This window comes from Pteropus vampyrus, unplaced genomic scaffold (genome assembly GCF_000151845.1).
Source record: "Pteropus vampyrus isolate Shadow unplaced genomic scaffold, Pvam_2.0 Scaffold220, whole genome shotgun sequence".
Taxonomy (NCBI): domain Eukaryota; kingdom Metazoa; phylum Chordata; class Mammalia; order Chiroptera; family Pteropodidae; genus Pteropus; species Pteropus vampyrus.
The window spans coordinates 1,620,408-1,642,927 of record NW_011889001.1 but is presented as its reverse complement, the minus strand read 5'-3'; the positions used below and the strand labels follow the sequence as shown (position 1 = coordinate 1,642,927).

Sequence of the window (22,520 nt, the reverse complement as noted above, 5' to 3'; positions counted from 1 at the left end):
TGGATCATGCTGTAACCTCGAGTCTAGTGGTACAGAGTGCCAGATGCAGGAGCATGTAGTGGCACTGGATCTAGCAGGGAGTGTGAAGTGTGATGTCTCTTCAGCTCGGGCCAGTGAGGTCCACAGCATTGACAACCCTCTTGTTCTTGGCGAACATTGTGGGAGATCTGCATTTGCTGAAAGGGTTGTTGGTGTCCTAGGCAGCACCTTTAGTCCAGTAGCTAGGAACCAAGTCAGTCAGTGGTGGTGGCTGGAGCTGGTGGTCAAATACACACTTGTAGTAATAAAGGCCAGTGCAGGTAGCAAAGGCTAGGGCCAGCTGTCGGCTCACTGGCAGCTGTGGAGGCTCTGGCTGGCAGCATCTTCTCCTGTAGTTGCAAACTCTCCCTCTAGGCATGCACAGTATGGTGTTTACTCATGTTGGATTGGGCTAGGGTATGCAGGTGCACAGCTCAAAGGGATTAGTTATCAGTACGCTCTGGTGCTGGCCAGGGCCTGATTTGAGCCTACAAGCAGTGATGGGATACTTTGGCTGTTGGTGCACTCACTGCTGGCTGCATTTTCTCATTTTGCATTTGCACTGCAGTGAAGGCCAATGATGGGTGTTAGACAAATGGTGCAGAGCTGGAGGGGCAATCCCTGAGCATGGGCTAAATGGTGGTGGTAGTAGGGTAGGGAGCATCGGGCTTGTGTCTGGCACTCGTGATGCTGCAGAATTCCAAATTGGCTGTTAGCATGGCTCCCAGGCTCCTGTGTGGGTGGGGAGAGACTCAAGAGCTGGCATCTTAACAGTTATGCAGCAGTAGAAATCCTGAATAGCTGTGGTGAAGGTTAGGCATTGGTAGTGGTATTGGTAGGGAGCAGGTAGGGACTAGACAGCTGGCATCAGTGAATGCAAATACCTGTGGAAAGCTGTTGAGATCTGCAGGGATTCACAGATACCTGTGCTGGCCTTTGTCTTCATCAGTGGCGAAATCTGCTGAGTTTGTCTGCAGAGCCTGTCTCTGAGCAGTGATGACTCCTGCTGTTTGTCTTTTAGTTTTAACTCCCACTTTGTTTCTAGCCAACTCAATACATCTCAGCTTTGCTGCTCTGGGTGGGTTGAAATGATGTGGGACCTCTGTACAGAGTGTCCTGTGAGGCTGGAGAAGCTGATTACTCACCCCATTCTTTTTCTAGTGAGAGGAACTCTTTCTCACTGGGTAATTCCTTCTTAGTGTGGAACAGTGGCAGTTTGGGGGGATGAGATGATGCAGGCAAAACAAAGTTGTCTTCTTTTTCTTCTTATGTGATTATTCTCATTTTTTTTTTGTTGCTGTTGTTACAACTTCCTAAGTGGACTCCAGCGGTCTCCTGGAATTGTTTTTGTTCTTGAATAGCTGTCCAATAGTTGCTGGGCAACAGGGAAGCTGGGTTTTCCAGAAACTGTTGGGCAGTTCTTTCTTTTCAGTACTTTAAATAAATATGTCAGTCTGTTGGGCAGTTCTTTCCTTTCAGTACTTTAAATAAATATGTCAGTCTGTTATCCACTGGTTTTCATTGTTTTGGTAAGTGTGCCATATTTCTTACCCTTTGGTTCCCTATAGGTGTTCCATTAGTTCCTTAGAGTCCTTTGCCTCCACACCTCTCCGATAGCTTTTAAAGGGTATAACTTTGTTTCCTCCGAATAAATAACCAATCACATTAGTATCATTTATTAAATTACCCTTTTCTCTCCAAAATTGAAGTATCTTTTTTGTCATGGTTTAAGTTTTGTATATACTTGGACTGATTTCTGTGCTCTACTCCCTTGTATTGTTTTTCTGGTCTCATTATTTTTAATGTATTTTGTTTTCGATATCTTTGTATCCAGTTCTAATATTTCTAATGCAAGTCTTTGCTCGCCAGTCTTGTTCAGAATGTTTTGGGCTCTTCGTGTATAACTGGTGAGATTAGAAATGGATACAGTCTTTGGAAATTCAAGAAAATTTTGATCGCCATCTTCAGAGTACCTTCACAATGGTGGGCCCCATGTACAAGTGGGGAAATGGCTTTCCCCTCAGCTATGTACCTGTTTTGCAAAGCATATCTGCTTGGGCCCTGAGTCTCAAAGTCATTCTTAACCTGCCCTCTCCTTTTTTAGTCCTCACTACCATTCTTCGCCAACAGGGCATGACACATTATTCAGCACAGCTGAATCTTGAACAGATACCATGCCATTCTTTTTCTTTTTACCCTCTCCTACAACCATAATGGTCTTTTTCATTTTCCGTTTACTTTTAAAACAATACCTCCCCAATACTAATGTGATGAGTCAGAGAAACAGTGTGTTATGTATATCAGTAGTTAACAAAATGTTCTCTCTTTCACATAGAAGGGAATGCGGTTGAGCTGATACACATAATAATGTGGCTGACTCTCACTGAACAACTTTGATTGAAAGAAATCAAACAAAAGATACTATTTGTATGAATTTCAAAAATATGTCAACTGTTGAGGAAAAATATTGAAATCATGGGCTGAGGATAGTTGCTGACTGGAAGGGAACATGAGGGAGTCTGTTTCAATTCTGGAAATGTTTTATATTTTTATCTTGGGTATGGTTACACAAGTCTATGTAGTATTTGTGAAATTTCATCAAAGTGTAACTTAAGATTACCCTTCTTACTGTGTATAATTATACCTCAACACAAAAATAAAAATTTATTTTTAAGAAATTTAAAAATTATTTTTATACATTTCCTCTGATCATCTACTCCTACCCAAGAAAATCTCCAAACAATTCTGTTCATTAGGACACTAAGTGGAATCATATTAAATTTGCCCAACAAATTGGAAGAACTTTATTGATAAAGCACTAAAGTAAGCCTTTTTTTTTTTTTTTTAAGATTTAATGTATCATATTTAGGTTATTTTCTATATTCTGTTTTTAAAATTTTCTTCATTAACATATCTACTCTTTTTGAATTTATTCTTTGATATTTTTAATTTTGAAAAGGCTACTCAGCCATTGTCTCTTATATGTTGCAAATGTTAAAGTTATTTTGTACATTTATCTTTTGTCAGCTGTCTTCTCAATTTTTTTCTTTATTAATCTTTTGAATGACTTTAGTAGAGATTCTTAGATTTTTTTAATCAACTATAGGAAAGAGAAATTGTCTTTACCAATATTTTCCTAATTTTTGCATTAACTGAAAACTTAAAACCTGTGTTAAATGGTTTAGAGATGCATTCTTTCTTTGTTACTTTTTTAAGTTGAAAAGTCTTAAGCATTTTAATAGCAAATATATTTTCATCCGTGTCTTTATCTTGTTTATATACATTTCACCTAGCCCTGGTTTTTCAGAAAATTTTTTATTAAGCTTGGCTGCAGAATTTTGTTGGATACTATTTTGAGATCTAGTAATATAATCATTTTATTTTTCTTACTGTGTTATAAGTTGAATTATTTGATTTCCTAATAATGATCATCTTAGCATTCTTAAAAAAATGCCTTTTGTTATATATCATGTACATTCTTTGTATGTACTTAGTAGATTAGGTTCTCTGATACTCAGAAAGTTTATATCTATATGTAAGTGAAATTAGTTTAGTTTTTGTTTTACTCTCACAGTATGTTTTGAATATTAGTATTTATTGTTGCTTACAAATTATTGGCTTCATGGGATTGGTTAAGTCAGGATTGTGTTGTGCTCCATTTTAAAAAAATTTTTGAAACATTAGTAACTTACCTTTTCCTTGCCTTCAAAAATGAGGGAATCTCTACTTTTTTGGCTGCAGAAAAATAATTTCAGGTAAGTAGTTTTCTTATTTAAATAGACATATACAGAGAAAACTACAGACTTTTTTGAAAATTTATTTGCTGTAATATTGAAGTTTTTTGAAGTTTTCATTTTTATATTTTTTTTCCCACAGTCCGTGGTGGATGACTGGATTGAATCATATAAACAAGACAGGGACATCGCACTTCTGGACTTAATCAACTTTTTTATCCAGTGTTCAGGATGTCGAGGTACAAAATGTTGGAATAAATAATATACATTGAGCCTGTTTGTCCAGCAGTTTCAATTTACTTTATGTTCCTTCATTAATACATAATTTATCCTAGAATTATATACTACTCTTTTTTTGATAAAGAAAATTATTGTTATTTATGGATATATCATTTTGTTCTGGTTTGGTTTTGTTCCTATAAAACAACAGATTTGTAATTTTTTTGAAATTTTGAAGGAAATCTAAATTCATTTAATGAATTTATGAATTGACTTTTTTAGATCATAAATTTTTTAAATTAGTATTTTCTGATATTATTTGTACCTGTGCTCTATATTAGGAGCTACATGCTACTTGCTAACATTTATTATTTTTGTGTCCTTGACAGTATTTTGGTCTTCATTTTATAAAGGAAGTACTACAAACTCAAATAATTAGTTTAGGGTTACATTAGTAAGGAATCGGGTTTCTGAAGTTTATAGTCAGTTGGAAATCAATCCATAAACAATTTGTTAAAATAAAGTGAAGCTTTATTTTTATCATATTAATAGATAACTGATAGATATTTTTCTTTTTTAGAATAAGTAAATCTTAACAGAATAAATTCCACATGGGAGAAATCAGTTGGTAAATCACCATTCTTTGCTTTTCAGTAGAGAAAGAACAATGATCTTTTATTGAGGTTACTGATCAAATCAGTGTTTTAAAGGCTCTCTTATTTCTGTCCAAGTTAAAACTCTCCATATTGACATAAGGAGTTCAGTAAATATTTACAGAGCACCTGCCCTGTACTAAGCACTGTTCTAGAGTATACAAATGTTACCAAGAGAGTCTCTCCTCAGTCAATATTAGGGTATGTGTAATTTTTAAAAGAAGCTTTATTATAAGGAACAAAGAGAGAAATATACCAATACATTCAGTAAAGTGCTCAGTGCCTTCATAAGAGGTCACTATTTAATGACTGTGTGCCAAGCTGTGTACTTTACATAAATTAGCTCATTTAATATTAGTTAAAAAGTTCTGTCAGAAAGATGTAATCTTTATTTCATAGACCAGGAACCTGAGAATAAAGGACTTAGGTAAGTTTTTGGACATAATACATTTCTAAGTGCTAACCTCATTATTCAGAGTAAGGTTTGTCTCAATGTGGAGTTGGTATGCTTAACCACAGGACACTATGAGAATAACAAGGAGGGGTTCTGATCCAGCCCAGGCTGTATATCTCTGTTTATGTGTGAATGTGAGAATATTTGTAAGAAAATACATCTTAGAGGAAGAAACTGCAGATGAGACTGAGGTTGAGTAAAAAAAAAAAAGTGGAGATGAGAAAGTTCAAAGTTAACAGATTGTGCAAAAATGCCTAAAAACAAGAAAACACAGCATGCTGTAGGACATAAATAGAGTTTATGGTTGAATCCTAAAGTATGAAGATGGGTGAAGAGTGGCAAGAGATTAGGCTATTTGAAGACAAGCAAATTCGTTAATTTTACAGCCTCAAAATGAGCAAGGCAAGCACTGAAGGATGTTCTTTACATATTTAATCTAACCTGTGTAAGTATCCTGTTGGATTGGGTTTTGATTTTAAAATAACTAGTAGGCTTTAAATTTTTTCCTTTTGTAATTCATTCCCATGCTTCAAAAAAAATTTTTTTTAAATATAAAGCAAAAAGCCTTTATCACTTCCTGCCTCCCCATCTATCTCCACAGTTAACCACTCTTCTTTGTTTTATATCCATCTGTCTGTGTGTCTTTCTGATCTAATTTTCATATGTGTAAGTAGGAATATATTCCCTTTCCTTTCCTACTCCTCTAACACAAATGATATTGGTGTGTAGAATTTTCTGGTTGTTTGTTTGTTTGTTTGTTTGTTTTTTAATACTTTGTCATAGCATTCCTTTTGGTATACATACAATAATTTTTTTAACTAGTCTTCTACTAGCTGACCATTGTGTTATTTGTAATCTTTTGCTATTACAAACAGTACTGTAATGAGAAATTTTGTTATTTTCTGTATGTGGGAAATGTCTGAGATAACTGTATTTGTAATTAAAAACATATTGTCAGATTTCTAGCTCTAGAAATTGTACCTAGTTTTACTCTCATCACTAATACCTGAGAATGCTTGTTTTCAGTCTTTCACAGAGTGTTTTTATCAAGTTTTTGGATTGGTTTTATGAATGATTTAAAAATAGTATATCAGTGTGATTTTTTAAAATTGAGGTGAAATTCATTTAATATACAATTAACCATTTTAAAATGTACAATTCAGTAACATTTAGCACATTCACAATGTTGCGCAGCCACCTCTCTCTAGTATCAAAACTTGATTCATCACCCCAGAAGAATACTTTATATTCATTAAGTAATGATTCCCCGTTCCCTTCTCCTTGCCAACCCTTGGCATCCACTTAATCTGCTTTCTGCTGCTGTGGATTGGCCTGTTCATGTTATATAAAATGTGACCTTTTGCATCTGATTTCTTTCACTTAGCACAATGTCTTCAGGGTTTATTGAAGGAGTAGCATGTATCAATAATTTATTTCTTTTTTATGGCTGAATAACAGTCCATTGTATGTATATATCACAATTTGTTTATCCATTTATCTGTTGATGGACATTTGGGTTGTTTTCACCTTTTGGTTATTAAGAATATTGTTACTTTGAACATTAATGAACAAATATTTGTTTGAGTACCTGTTTTTTAATTATTTAGGCTAAGTATAAGTACTTAGGAGTGGAATTGCTGGGTCATATGGAAATTGTTTTAACTTTTGAGGAACCGAACTGTTTTCCACAGCAGCTGCACCATTTTACATTCCTACCAGAAATGTATAAGGGTTCTTATTTCTTCATAGCCTCTCCACTACTTTATTTTCCAATTTTTAAAATTTTAACCGTCCTAGTAGATATGGAGTAGTATCACTGTAGATTCGATTAGTGTTTCCTTAGTGACCAGTGATCAATCTTGAACATCTTTTTTTGTGTTTTTTGGCTGTGTTTATTTCTTCTCTGAAAAAAAATGTGGATTCAAGTCCAATGCTCATTTTTTTATTTAGATGTGTTTTTTTTGTTGTTATTGTGAGTTGTAAGAGTTATTTATATAGTCTAGATAATAAACCCTTATCAGATAAATAAGTTACAACTACTTCCCATTCTGTAAGTTATTTTTTACTTTCTTAAAGATGTCCTTTGATGCATAAGTTTCAAAATTTTATGAAGTCCAATTTGTTTATTTCATTTTTGTTCCTGTTTGTGTCAAGTCTAAAAATCTATTGCCAAATCCAAGGACATGAAGATTTATCCTTGTTTTCTTCTAATAGTTTTTTAGTTTTAGCTCTTATATTTAGGTTGTTGATACATGATTAATTTTTGTATATGAATGAATTTAATTTGTGTTTCTCTTATAAGTGAGGCTTGAAAGCCATTTCTCTTTCTTTTTCTGTGAATTCTGTGTTCCCATCCTTGTCAATTTTTCTTTCGACTATTTAGTTCCTCAAAAGGCATTTAACAAAATGGATTTTAAAATATTTTGATAAAAGTGACATAGATGCATATTTTCTTAATATGATTAACAAAGACAGCACCCATTTTCTCATATAAGTGGAATATAATAAAAATCCAGAAATAGACCTAAGTACCTATGAAACTTTAGTAAGCATATCTTAAAACAGAAGAGAATTGTGAATTACAGCTTCACTGAGATACCATTTTTCACCTATCTGATTGATAAAAATTATAACACTGTTTCTTAGGCTGTGAGGAAACAAACATTGTCATATTATTTGTTGGAATACAGATTGGTACATATCTCAGGGAAAGAGATTCGACAGTATCTATCCAAAACTACATATGTTTTTATCTTTTGGCCCAGCCATCCTGCTTCTGGAATTTTGCCATGAAGCTGTACTTCAGCATTGCAAAAATAAATGTACAGGCTACTCAATACAGTGTTATTTGTAATTGCAAAATAGTAGAAACAACTTAAATACTTTTACATAAGATAGTGATTGAGTAAACTGGTATATAGTTGTACAGTGGAATTTTTTTGGCACTATAAAAAGGAATAAGAAAGGTCTCTGAACTGATGCAGAGAGATTTTTAGGATACATTTTTAAGGGCAAAATGTAAAGCAGAAAAGAATAAAGTACGAAATTTTTTTTGGAAGGTAAAAAGGGAAATAATGGAATATATACATTTTTCTGCTTATTTAACCAAAAAGAAACACAGGAAAGATAACCCAGAAAATAATGATTGATTACCTGTGAGATGTGTGTGTATGAAATGAGGTGGAAATTTTAGAGGAAATTGGGGTGAAAGGATGATAGTTAATTTGAATATAGTTTTTGAATAGTCCTTACGTTTGGAGTTACCTTAATGTTTCATAGACTTAAAAAAGAAAGAAAAATCAACAAAGATGGGAGGAAGTCTCTAAAACTGGATTCAAACAGAACAGGTAAACCATACCATGGGTAACATAACCACACTGAAAAGTATAGTAAGTACTAATTAAAATAACTTTTGAACTGAGTGCTTAGGATATAGAACTAGTGGGGAAAAGTTTGAAGAATATCCTACTAAACTAATCTCAAAGCGTTTCCTTACAAGATATCTGTTATTTACAGTGGATAAAATAGTAAATTTACCATGCTAGACACCATTATATCTAAATGATGAAAGGCAAACATTGCCAGTTATAGGACCAGTCGATAGCATGTGCTTCCTGATATGCACTTAGAAGAATTCAAATTCACTTCCGTAGTATTCTCGCCAAAAGTGCAGAGCCTGAATCTACTCAAGAGGTACCATCAGACAATCAGAAATTGAGATATATTCTTCAAAATAACTATCCTGTACTCTTCAAAAAACATCAGAAAGCTCTCTTCTCTTATTTCTTGTGTAAGAATTGATCTCACTCAGAAAGTTTCTCCAAGCTTCAGCTCACTTTTTAGATTTGGGAAATTCTCGTCCACTGTCTGAAAATGATTTCTAGTCTCTGCTCCTTTTCCTCACCTTTGGTAATGCTCATTATTTTTATGTTTTTTTCCTGATGGTATCAGCTAGTTCTTGTATTTCTCTTTCATTATTTTTCATTCTTTGGTTTCTCTCTTCTTCGTTCTGATTTATTTCTAGATTTCTGTCTGATATCACTGATCTTTTCCTACATTTGGTCGACTCTGTTTCCCAAGCTTGCTATTTTATTTTTCCATTCTTGCAGTGTGTTTTTTTTTATCTCTAGAAGATCTATTCTGTTCTTTCTGAGGGTTTCAATTTCCTTGCCAAAGAACTCATTCTGCTCATCTAGTTGTTTTTTTCAATTCCTGAAATTGTTGATATGTCTGTAAGCTTATTTTCTGGAGATTTTCTCTTATTCTCTGAGATGCCTTATCACCTTGGTTGTTTATGGTTTTTAATGGACTATTTCTCCGCCTGAGCATTAATGGAAGTATATTCTGCTTCCACTCCCCCCCACCCCCCCCCGCAAAAGATTTATTATATAAAAGTTTCTCTTTAGCTTGTTGCAACAAAGGCATTTTTCTTTTGGTTTCCAGTAGGTGGCATCTATGCCTCTTGGATCCCTGATTTATAAAAGTCTTAATGCCTTTTTTTTTCCTTATAGATGTTTAATCGCGCTCACTACTCTCAGTCTCAGTCCTTGTCAGTGTTACGACAATTTCTGTAGTGTTTGCTCAGATACCCCTGCGCTCTGCGGTATTCGGTCTTGGAGGATATGGGGGTAGGGACCCTCTGGGTTGGGAGTTGGGTGCTGCAGCTCAGCCTCAGTTTTGCAATCTTGGTTGGTTCGTTTCTCTGCCATCCTGCTTCTCTGCTTTCTCCTTTGACAACTGGGCCTTGCCTCCGACCACGTGGAAGTCACATTACTCCCAGGCAGGGCTGTTCAGGTAACTAACTCACTGTACCTTCTCCTCTCCGCCTCCTCCTACATGTAGTTCTTGCGGCTGTGAGAGGCTGCTTCTTTATTTCTCCCAGTCTACCACCCGACCCCCCAGGTTCTGATCTCTAGTAGCTCTTCTGAGTAGATTCCATGCTCAGACGTGTTGGTGTGCAGTTTGGATGTTTTGTTGAATTTTAGATGTTCAGCTTATTGTTTCAAATGGAGAGATCTGGGGACGTCTCTCACTCCGCCATATTTCTCCAAACTCTCTTTCTGTATTTTTGAATTTCTGTGTTGCTTTCTGTATAATTTTTCCTTATCTTCCAGTTCACTTACTCTGTTTTCATCTGTGCCAGTCTATTTTAATTACTGTAGTTTAATTCTGGAGATTATAGCTACTTGGTTCGTTTTTAAAGAAAAAGAAAGCCATGGAAGTGGTCTTTGTGACTATTTAATGTCCTCTATTGTTTTTAAATGGTAAATTTCTTTCTTTTACAGTCTTATCTCTGATAATTCTAGTAAGTCTTATTGTGAGTCTGTTTCTGTGGTACTTTTTTGCTTCTTCTTTTGTATATTGCTTTTTTTCTTGATATGTTTAGTTTTTATTCCAAGTTCCATATTTTTTCTCACATTTCTGCGAAACCTAGAATAAGGTTCGTTCTTCTAGAGAAGATTCAGCATTCACATTAACATGTGTCCTTAGCAATCTAGGACCATTCACAACTAAATACATTTTAAAGTTTTCTGGATCAGATTATGAAAATTTATTTGTGAGAGCACCAGGTTTTGATTACTGCTTCTCAGGTACCTTTATCTCCTCCCACACAGTACCAAAAGAAAAAAGAAAGACAGAAAAAGAAAGAAAACCTTTCTTTGTAGTCCCCAGAGGATTAGGTGCTAGATTTATTTCTAGTTTAACCTTAACCTAGAGATGAAATTCTTTAAGCCTCCACTTCATGAGTTGTTTCTCTTAGATCTTTCACCCTAGAACTCCCAATTTATGCATTATAGGCTCCTCAAGTGTTATCAGCGATAAAGTGATTTCAGTGTTCCTTCTATAGTTTAGATTTCTGCTTTTAATTTTATCCTAGTAATTTCTTACTACAAGGTTTTAAGTTCTTTTCAAAATGTTTTTTTTTTTAATTTTTAATTAGAATTTCAGGAGAAACATTTATATAAATAATATTGTTTATGATACTACTATAATCAGAACTGATATATATCAGTTTAAAGTGATTGCTTCCCATTGATTGATTGTGTGTGTTTGTGTGTATAAATGTAACTCATAATTTTGAAACTTCTAAATTTCGGACATATTTTGCATTTTATCTTTTATATTGTAGTAAGATAATATCTACTTTAGTCTGTGAATCTCTTGGGACTAATTAAGAGTCTTAACATCTTATTCTCATGTTTTTGGAAGAGCTTTCAAATTTAAAAAATATACAAGTACTATTTTAGATAGAATGTAGTAAAAACCACAGATAATCCTGATGGATTTATTGTTTAGGAGAAACTGATGGATGTGCAGAGAACAGAGTAAAAGTTATGATAATGCAAGAATGGAAAATAAAATATTTTCGTATATTTTATCCTTTTTTAGTGGGTTTCTTTTTTGAAGAGTTGTATATATCTCAAATTTTTAAACTTTGAATTATGTTTTAAAATATTATTTTAGTCATCCAAATATAGTCCAACTGATTTTTAAAAATAGATTCAAAGGCAATTAAATGCAGAAAAAATCTTTTTAACAATTGATGCTGGAGTAGTTGGATGTCCATATGGAAAAAAGGAACTTAAACACAAATCTTACCCCTCTAGAGAAAATGAACTTAAAATAGATTATGTAAAGTGCAAAACTATAAACTTCAAAAAGAAAATGTAGGAGAAAGTCCACATGAACTTGGGTTTAGTAATGAGGTGTTTAGATATAACCACCAAGAGCAGAATCTATGAAGGAAAAAAATTGGCAAGTTGGACTTTATTAAAATTAATTTTTTTTCCTTGCAAAAGACACTATTAAGAAAATGAAAAGACGTCACAGACTGGGAGAAAATATTTGCAAAACACATACATGATAAAATGTTTGTATCTGAAATGTACTAAGAGCTCTAAAAACTCAAAAAATAAATAGCTCAGTAAAATAGGGGCAAAAGATCTCAACAGACATCTCACCAAAGAAGAGATGCAAATTGCAAATAAGCATATGAAAAGATGGCCAACATCATTTGTCATTAGGGGAGTACAAATTAAAACAATAAAATATTACTGCACAGCTATTAGAATGGCTAATATCCAAAACACTGACAATACCAATTATTGCCAAGAATGTGAAGCCACAGGAATTCATTGTTGATGAGAATGCAAAATGGTATAGTGACTTTGGAAGACAGTCCGACAGTTTCTTACAGAGCTAAATACAGCCTTACTACAATATCTTGCAATCAGGAGCTCTTAGGTATTTACTCAACTGGTTTGAAACTTATGTCCACACAAAAACCTGCATATGAATGTTTATAGTAATTATAATTAACCCAATCTGGAAGCCACCAAGATGTCTTTCAGTAGCTGAAATGGATAAGCTGTGGCATATTCATACAATGGAATACCATTTAGTGATAAGAAGAAATGTGAAAGCATAGGTGAATCTTAAATGGATAATGCTGAGTGAAAGGAAAGAAGCTAATCCGAAAAGACTACATACTGCGCGTTTCCAGTTTATGTGACATTCTGGAAAAGGCAAAATTGTAGAGATTGTCAATAGATCAGTGTTGTCAGGGTTTGGGGGAGTAAGGAGGGATGAATAGATGAATTACAGCGGATTAGGGTTAGGTAAACTGTTCTGTGGGATACTGTAATGCTGGATACATGATACTATGCATTTCTCAAAACCCATAGACTTTACAGCACAAAGGATAAACTGACGCATGCATTTATTTTTAAATCACTTAAGATATCATCCCAGGATGAATGTGGACTATGACAAAAGAATCTGACTTCTCTAAAAATGCTAAAAAATGAAATAGCCTCACTGAAGGTGTTTGGGGAAAAGGTGCTGTTCTAAGTAACTGAATAAGTGAGTGGAGATTGTAAGAGTAAAGACCAAAAAAACTATATAAGTACGGTACTCTAGTTGGCAAAATTGTTTCCCACGGGTATATGGGTTACCACTTCTGAAGTCACTATATATGTATACTGGAATTGTAAAATTAAATAAGTAGGTGGTTGATGGTGGAAACCAGGTTTTTTACTGTTGTAGTAGGAGATTACAGATAAGTAAGTAAAGATGGCAGGATAATCCATATGGTTTATGAAGACATTAGTATAACTCATAAATAGCTTGATATAGACATATATGGCTACATAAAAACATTTATAGATGTTTGCATACACATTAGTATACATATACATATATATTTTCCTTTGTTCTTGCAGCTGAAATGGCTTAAGAGAAATGACATATCACTAGCAATGAGCCAGTAGCAATAAGCACAAATAACACCTAGATCTTGGTTTCTGATTCCATTGTCCAATAAAAGACACCAGGGCTCCTAGAAGAAATGTTAGATTTTAGGTCTTGTACAGCAAACACACAGGGTACATACGGAGCATTTCATAGTGTCAGAAAGTAAACAAGTGCTCAAGAAAAAACTGATGAAGGTATGTCAAAAGGACACAGGAGCCAACCAAAGAAGCCCCTCAGTGGCCAAAGCGGGAAATTTTTTAGCAAAAAATAAACATCATGAAATTGGACTATAACCTAAATTATAAAATATTCACGAGTTTATACTAATATAAATAAATGGAAAAAGTGTAATTTGTAACAGTGGATAAACCTAACAGATACTACCTCAGCTAGATGATCATGATTAACAATCAGTGTTTACTCATACTGATAGAGTGTACTCTTATTTTCATGTGATAAGAATGGCACTTTATCTCTTTGATCCTCCTCTCCAAAACCCATAAATCATATCTAACTATGAGAAAAACATCAGTCAAATCAAAATTGAAAGACAGTTTATAAAATACCTGACCACTGCTCCATAAAACTGTCAAGATCATCACAACTCAATGAAGTTTCAATAAGTGTCACAATGCAGAGTTGCTAAGGAGACATGACAACTGCCACCTTTAGTGTTATTCTAGATGAGATCCTAGAACAGAAAAAGGACATTAGGTAAAAACAAAATCTGAATAATGACTTTTAGTTAATAATAATGATATGAGGTGGGGGTAGGAGGAACTGGAGGAGGGTGTTGAAAAGCTACAAACTTCTAGTTATAAGATAAATAAGTACCAGGGATGTAATGTGCAACATGATAACTGTAGGAAACACTGTTGTACGATATATAGGAAATTATTAACATATGTGAGAATTCTCATCACAAGGAGCAATTTTTTTATTGCATCTTTATGAGATTATGGATGTTAACTAAACCTATTGTGATAATCATTTCACAGTATATAAATCAAACCATCTTCTGTGCACCTTAAACTTACACAGTGATATATGTCAGTTATTTCTCAATAAAATGGAGGGAGGCACAAAATAATAATGTTATCAGTATAAGCTTGTTAGTTGTGACAAATTGTCACAACTCACATACTAATGTGAGAGATTAACAGTAAAACTGATTGTGATGTATATGGGAACCTCTATACTGTGTAACTTTTCTGTCAGTCTCAAACTTCTAAAATAAAAGATATATTTTTAAAGAAACATCATAGAAAATTCAGCTTCAAGAAAATTCTTTGAAACTCTTTCATCAAGCCCTACCAGATAGTTTTTTTTTTTTACTCTTTTTTCGTCTATATAAAAGTTTGATAAGGTAGGAAAAGAGGGATTCTAGACAAGAGATGAATTGAGAAAGTCTTAGTGGCACACTAAAAAATTTTAAGAGGCACGTGATAAAAGTATACTTGAGATAATTTGGGACCTCTTAGTGACATAGCTTTGAAGTATAGGTTAAAGAAACAAGGCTTGGTCATTTGTTTGCAGTTTGATAATAAATGCCAAATTACCCCTAAATACTATCAAATATTTAAATCCTAAATTATCTTACATATATTATGTAACTGGAGTTAATTAAATATGTAGTGTTTACTCTAAGCAAGATACTTGATAAATAAATATTTTTGCTTTGTAATCTATGGATCCTAACATTGTGGGCAGATTTCCTTGTGCTTTTTTTCTTTGTCACTTAGAGATGAAACCTGGCTCTCTAATACCATCTCATTTACGGCCCAATTTATTAGAAAGGAAAAAGAGTTCAGCCTTTTCTTTTTCTTCTCTCTATCCCCCAGTTCAGATTCTTGGCTTTTCCCTACCATGCTATGAAGGGTAAATCTTTTCTAGAACTATTCTTTACTGTTACCATTTTATTTCTCCTTTCAGTTCTCGAAGACTAAAAATCTTTGGTTGATACTTTTCCTCTAATGTATAACTTTTACCTTCTTGAGTTCTCAAATTCCTTTGATAGTTTTCTGGTATTTTTCAGGCCTTTTACACAAAAGTTTATAGAGTTTCAAAAGGTTCATAGATACTTACGAATTCATATGCTACAGATTAAGAAGCCCTGTCTATCTTGAATTATTAATATTAGTAATAGAGCCCAAATAAGTTTATTTTCCTTGCCATTCTTTCCTCTAATTCTTATGTGAACAGCATTAGCACTGAAGATGAGGCTATTTTAGTAGTTGTTAAAGATTTGATAAAAGTAGTTTGAAAGATTATTGCTTTAGGTTAATAACTATACTTGCTTTTTGCCTTGGGCTATGCTAGCATGGCTCGACCAACCTCAGAATTTGAAATTCTAATATTTAATAAAGTTATCTGTTCTTGTTTTGGATGAAAGGTACCCTATGCAGGCTTGCAAGACTAGTTAATTGGTATTCATATGTCTTGTGCTGATTTGTGATTTTTTGGGGAGCAGTTAATTTGGTGTTTCACTTACCTTTGTATTTACAAAGGCAGAAATATACAGTAGATCCCTTTATCTGCAATTTTGCTTTCCACAGTTTCAGTTATACATGGTTCAAAATATCAAATGGAAAATTCCAGAAGTTAACAATTAAGTTTTAAGTTTTGCGATGTTCGGAGAAGCGCGATGTAATCACAGTGCTGTCTCACTCCACTTGAGATGTGAATTATCCCTTTGCCTAGTGTATTTATGCTGTATTTACACTACCCACCTATTGGTCACTTAGCTGTCTGGGTTATCAGATCAACTGTCTGGGTATTGTAGTGCTTGTGTTCAGGTAACCCTTATTTGACTTAATAATGACCCAAAGTACAAGAGTAATGATGCTGGCAGTTTGGATACACTAAAGTGATGCTGTAAAGTGCTTCCTCTAAGTGAAAAAGCAAGTACAGTACAATAAGATATTTTGAAAGAGAGAGCATATTTGCATAACTTTATAGTATATTTTTATAATTGTTCTATTTTGTTTTTAACCTCTTACTGTACCTGAATTATAAATTAAATGAAAAATATGTATATATATAGGAAAAAAACGTGTGTGTGTGTGTGTGTGTGTGTGTGTAGTTCAGTACTGTCTGTGGTTTCAGGCATCCACTGGGGGTCTTGGATTATGTTCCCCATGGAAAAAGGGGGTCTACTTTTTACAAAGAATGTTAAAAAGTGCAGGCTGCCATCTAGAGACAGACTAGTTGCTGGAGATATAATCACAATAATTGAAGGCATTCTGAAAAATTTACAAGTTTCTAAACATATATCTTTATAACACCTTGTGAAGTAATTTTTCCCCATTTTTCCATGTACTACTTAGACCACATACATCCAATATATTTATTAAGCTTGAAATGCTCACTAAAAGGCAACCAAAGTGTCTTTCTTTCTCTCTGTTCTCTCACTTCTCAAATCTTATGAAAGATTCTTACATATAGTCACTGCAGTCTTAGGTAACTTAAGTCCTACATTTCTGGTATGCAGATGTTGTTTAGTGAATTCCTCAGCATTTTTTAATAGCATTTTTTCTCCTTTCCTAACTTGTATTTTTTCTACTAATTTACCCATATTTATTTTCAGTCTTTCTTTTATTTTGATTTACAACTTGCTGTCTATTATGTAAAGTAAAAATGAAATAAAAAATGATACTACCAAAGAATTGTCTTTAATATGCTTGGATTATCTCTGGTCCATCACCAGGTTATTTTATTAAGACTCTATAATCCACTATTTAAAAGAAAAGCCATAAAATAAAAAAGCTATTTCATACATGGGACAATTATTTAGAAAACATCTACTCTTTGGAAGTCTCTCTGCTCAGTGCTGTTAGGTAATGTTAGTGTATTTGAGCCACATCCAGGTTCAGTAATTTTGAGTGAACTAAAATGTTATGTGTTGTAAAAGCTATAAACTTAAAAGAGCCAAAAGGGCTTTTTTAATATATATTTGGATAAACTTTTGCTGATAAGATGCCTTCATCTTCTCTTCTACCTGCTTCTGTATCAAAGAAGGATACAAAGTAGTTGGAAGGATACAAAGGCGGCTGGAGTTTTCTGCTCTGGCTGGCATCATAGAATAGAGGAGAGATAGAATTGAAAATTATGAGGAGTATCAGATGAAACAGTTCTCTAAGCCATAGGTTCATATATGTGTGGTAAGACAGTTTGCCAGTTCCTACTTAACTTTTCTGATGAGTACTTCTTTATTCCCTTAACTCATCCCTGTGGTACATTTAGGCATTTTGGACAGGGATGTTTAGTGCTATTATACTTGATCATCTCAACTCTGGAGGTGGAGGCTATAGGTCTGGGTGATGGGAAAACTGCTGGAATGACTTTCCCTGGTTCTGGAACATAAGAGAGAATTGGTTGCATTCTTCAAACAGCATTAACCTTACAGCATGCACAATTAGGAACGTGGCTTTCAGCAGAGCTCAACTAAGGAGGTAGAGCTTTTAGCTTGCTTGCAAAACGGGCAGGATAATTATTAAAAAATGAATACTCAAAGTAAGAGAACTTTATGCTAATTGAGCATCTTATACACTACAGATACAGTGCTAAATACTTTTGTTACTCATTTAGTTCTCACATCAACTTTAGTCATTCGTTCAACAAACATTTTTTGAATGCCTCCTATATGCTAATATGCTTTATTCTAGGTACTAGGGAATTAGAGCACTGAACAAAATAAAATCCCTGTTCTGAAGTAGTATTATCACCATTTTAAAGATTAGAAATCTGAGTTTCATAGAGAACAATTGACTTTTCTGTTGCCCTGTAGCTTAATATCTAGTGGAGCTGAGATTTAAACCTGTCTGATTTAACCACTCTAGGATGACTTCTTCAGGGTTCTACTATATGCCGTGATTGCCTTAACCAATCTTTTTTTATTGTTGTTTCTATCACTAATTATTCAAGAGTGTGTTCTCCAGTCCTGTTTCATATTGCTTTTTAGTTCCATCTTTTGTGTCCTATAATAGCTGTTAAGAGAAACATAAAATTTCTCATTTTTGGAAAACTTATGTTGAGCATTCTTATACCATCCTTCTAATAAGTGCATATTGATAGTGACTATACAGATACGTGGTATGCAAGGTTTAAAAGCAATTTGTCTTTTAGTTTAGTTTTTAACGTTTTATTTTTTTAATATATTATTTTATTTAATGTATTATTTTATTTGAGTAATATGTTCATATAGTTCAAATTTCAGGAAATGCAAAATGGATATGCAATATAATGTCTCCATTACACCCATAAACTCAACCACATATTTCTCCTTCCCAGAAGCAACCAGTTTGCCAATATTTGCATATCTTTCCAAAAATACTTTAATGCATCTATAATCAAATATATATAGCCTTTTTATGTAGGAAGATAACCATCATAGACAGCTTTTTTAATTTTTGACAGTTCCATGGAGTGTGGAGTCCATTGACTAAGAGTCAATAAAGAGTAGTGGTTAGTTGTGGATCCTGTAGCCAGGACTACCTGCTTGTAGACCATGGATCTGCTACTGGGAAACCCCTTTTGCAAGTTGCTAAATCTCTGGGTGCCTCAGTTTCCTCACCTATAACGTAGGTGAGAAATAATACATTCTTCATAGGGTTGTTGTGAAGATTAAATGTGTTAACTTCAAAGGATTATTCAGCACAATGCCTGGTAGCTAGTGAGCACCCCAAATTAGCTGACACTACCATTATTATCGCTGTTTTTACTTATTTAATTGGGTTCTTGTTTTTTGAGTATGTAGGTTTCTTTTTGCTATTGGTGATAATGCTTCAGGGAATAACCTTGGACATTCATTATTTTGTACATACGTGAGTTTATGGATGCTTTGCAACAAGTACAGTATCAAGGCCAAAAATTTGTAATTTTGGTAGACATTTGCCAGATTGTATACCATAGAAATTTTATCAAGTTATGCTCTCGCTAGCAGTTTGACATAATTTAAATAATCAAGAACTTGATGATAGCTTTCTGTTGTTACTTCTGTTTCTTGGAATTATTCATAGTTAAAAATGACAGTTTTGAAAGTTTTTCCTTTATGTTTACTATACAATTTTGTCAGGAGGGCCTGCTCAGACAACCTTTTATTTTTAATATAAAATATGTACGTAGGTAACTTATTCTTTCAGGATTCTCACAGATAAAATAACTTGTTAGTATTTAGAGAGTGGAAGATAATCCTTATTTTTTTTCCATTGTTTTCAGATATTTATGTTTCTGTGAATTTGAATTATTTCAAACCTTTAATTTACCTTTATTATTCATAATAGGATAATCTATTAGAAATATGCATACTTAAGAACCAAGAATCTAATAGTGAAGTGAGATTATATTTTTAATTTGAATACCAGTCTTGAGTTACAGCATGATTTTTTTTTTTTTTTTAATCGAAGAAAGCTTAAAAGGAAGAGAAAAGCTTAAGGTAGTGGGCATTTTTCAAGGAATTGGGGGAAATACAAAGGTTAATAAGTAATGATCTCTGCCATACTTAGCTCTAGTGGGTGAGCTAGATGGAAGGCCATTTCCAAGTAAGAAAATGTAAAAAGAGACAAAGAAGAATGTGTACAGAACTTTGGACATTAAATCTACTCAGGTAAATGACTAAAAGTAAGTGAAAGAACTCAAAATAAGTCATCGGAGAATACAGTACAAGGATGTAATCCTTTAGAATCCAATTTAATGAGCAAGTACTTCAAATAGAATAGATGGGGTATTACTAAGGAAGTGCAGTTTAATTTAACAATTAGGAGATAATTGGTGTGAGGAAGCTGTTTGAGCAGAATTGTGGAACCCAACTGATGAAGAATGAACAGTCAAAGTCAATAGGCTAATCTTTGGAATAATCATGAAGACAACTGAAGAATTTTCCTCTTAAAAAAAATCTGTGTAACAAGCTTCTGTTCATTTCAAAATTATGGCTTTAAACATCTGATTTCATATTATTAGTAATCGTTATTTGTGTACAGTACTCACCTTTATAGATGCTGAGTATGAGGTTGTTTTTTTCATATTGCCTTAAATCTAGTTTTTCTTTTGTTGCCTTTCATTTTTTAACATTTAATTTATGCAGCAAAATAGTCCTCTCTTTATGAACTAACATAACTAGGCCATTGAAATTACAATTAAGACTCCACTGTATATGAAAACTGCCATATCAATCATGGAAATAGCATTGAGCATTATTTGCACTAGAAGTATTTTAATAATGACATATGTAACTTATTACTAAAATAGAATGGTTGATGTCCTTTTTTTTGAGTTTTTTAAAATCAACTTTACCAAGATACAGTTTCCATACAATAAAATTCACATATTTCAAATGTTCAGATTGATGACTTCTGACAAATGTATACAAACATGTATTGACATTCCAATCAAAATATAAAATATTTCCATCTCCAAGAAGAACTAATTCTTCCCAGGTTTAATAACTTAAAAATCTAATTTTACTTCTTGTTGAGTACCTATGGATGTGATTTTAATTATCAAGACTACCTTGAAACAATCCCTAAAATTATATGTTTTTTATCTATGGAAATCTATTTCAGATTGAGAAAATAGTTCATTACCCAAACAAAGTTAAATACAGTTGACCTTGAAGAACACAGATTTGAAATGCTCAGATTCACTTATACAGAGATTTTTTTTTTTCCCCAGTAAATACACAGTTGGCCCTTTATATCTCCGGGTTTCACATTTGTGGATTTCACCAACTGCAAGTGGAAAACAGTATTTGTGATCCCCTGTTGGGTCTCAGAGCATAATTCTGGAACCAGTATCCTGTGGATATGGAGGGACGACTATAAAACTTTGGGGAGTCAAAAGTTATGTGTGGATTTTTAACGTTGTGGGGTATTGGTTCCCCTAACCCTCACGTTGTTTAAGGGTCAACTGTACAGTTAACAATTTTGTTTAATTTGAGTGATTTTTAAGAATGTTCGACAGAAAGTTATTTTTACTTGAGATAATTTATAATTAGCAATTTAATGTTTTCTGTTAATTTAATTTTTAGAAATCATCTGAAAATAAAGGCTGTATAATAGGGCATAAATAACCTGTCTTCAGTATTGTTAAATACTGTCTATAATAGTTTTTGGCATAAAAACAAAATTACAATATAAACGTTTCTCATTTTGTTTAGGAAATTGAACGTTGTGGAAGCCCTCTTTAAAAATAATTTTTTTCACCTGAGCCTCCCAACCTAGACTCTCTCATCTCTACAGCTGGATATAGGGAAACCCTGTTGGTGGTATTTAATAAATTCAGCAGCCTGAAAATAAATGAGAGAGCTACATATCAAGTAATTGAAACCTGCTTAAAATGGTTCTGATTAAAAGATAGGGCAAACATCATTTTTCTCATTTTACAGATTAGTAAAAATTAAGTCAAATTAAGTTTTATGTGCCAAATGTGCCATTATACTTTTTGTTGGGACTCTGAATTAAGACCATATTTTGATGACTTGTAATGGCTTTTCTGCTTCATGCTCTTTCCTGTGAGAGTACAGTACATTTTGTAGGCTCTTTCTCATATTCCTAAATATGATTTGAATTGGAGCTGGCAATCACTGTCAGATAGCCTGTTAGAGGTTATAAATTAATTATTTTCTTACTGATTCATTGAATCTTATTCTTGTGATTTTTAACTTGAAAATTTTACATGTATACAGTTAAAACTGAACTCCACTTTGTTATTAGGCCACAGTTCTCAAGGTTGATTTTAAACATTATTTCAGTTTCTTTAAATTATGTTCATTTTTAACACAAGTTTTTGGTATAAACCACTCTTATTAGAATGATATTATTTACATAACCATATTTGAGATAAAAATAAAGTAGCTAAGATAAAAATAGTATGAAAGAATGAGATGAGAATGGGATTAACTTTATCTTTGACAATTTGATATTTATATAGAAGTTACTGAGCAACTTTTTATGTTCAGAGAAAACAGATTTCAGTAGAATGTGTTATGAAAGGAAGATTTAGTTTTCATTTATAGAATAATATTTTGATAATAAAGAATATTAAAGAGCCATGAAGGGAGATAACACTGTCTATACTTGGATGTTTTTCTGGCTAAGTAAGCTAGCTGTATGTCTAGATAGGCCCAGTATATATTTAAGTATATAATTATCTTTACAATATAAATTCATTGTTTTGTCTTTGTCTTTTCCTTCC

At 33.3% G+C, this 22,520-nt stretch overlaps 1 protein-coding gene across 1 annotated transcript in view; it reads left to right on the top strand.

Moving 5' to 3' along the window:
* STAG1 (stromal antigen 1) overlaps nt 1–22,520 on the top strand; it is a 335,236-nt gene that overhangs the window by 135,266 nt on the left and 177,450 nt on the right. Inside the window, exon 5 of the mRNA XM_023538374.1 lies at nt 3,895–3,991. Coding sequence (XP_023394142.1) covers nt 3,895–3,991 — 97 coding nt within the window. The remainder of the gene's footprint in view (nt 1–3,894; nt 3,992–22,520) is intronic.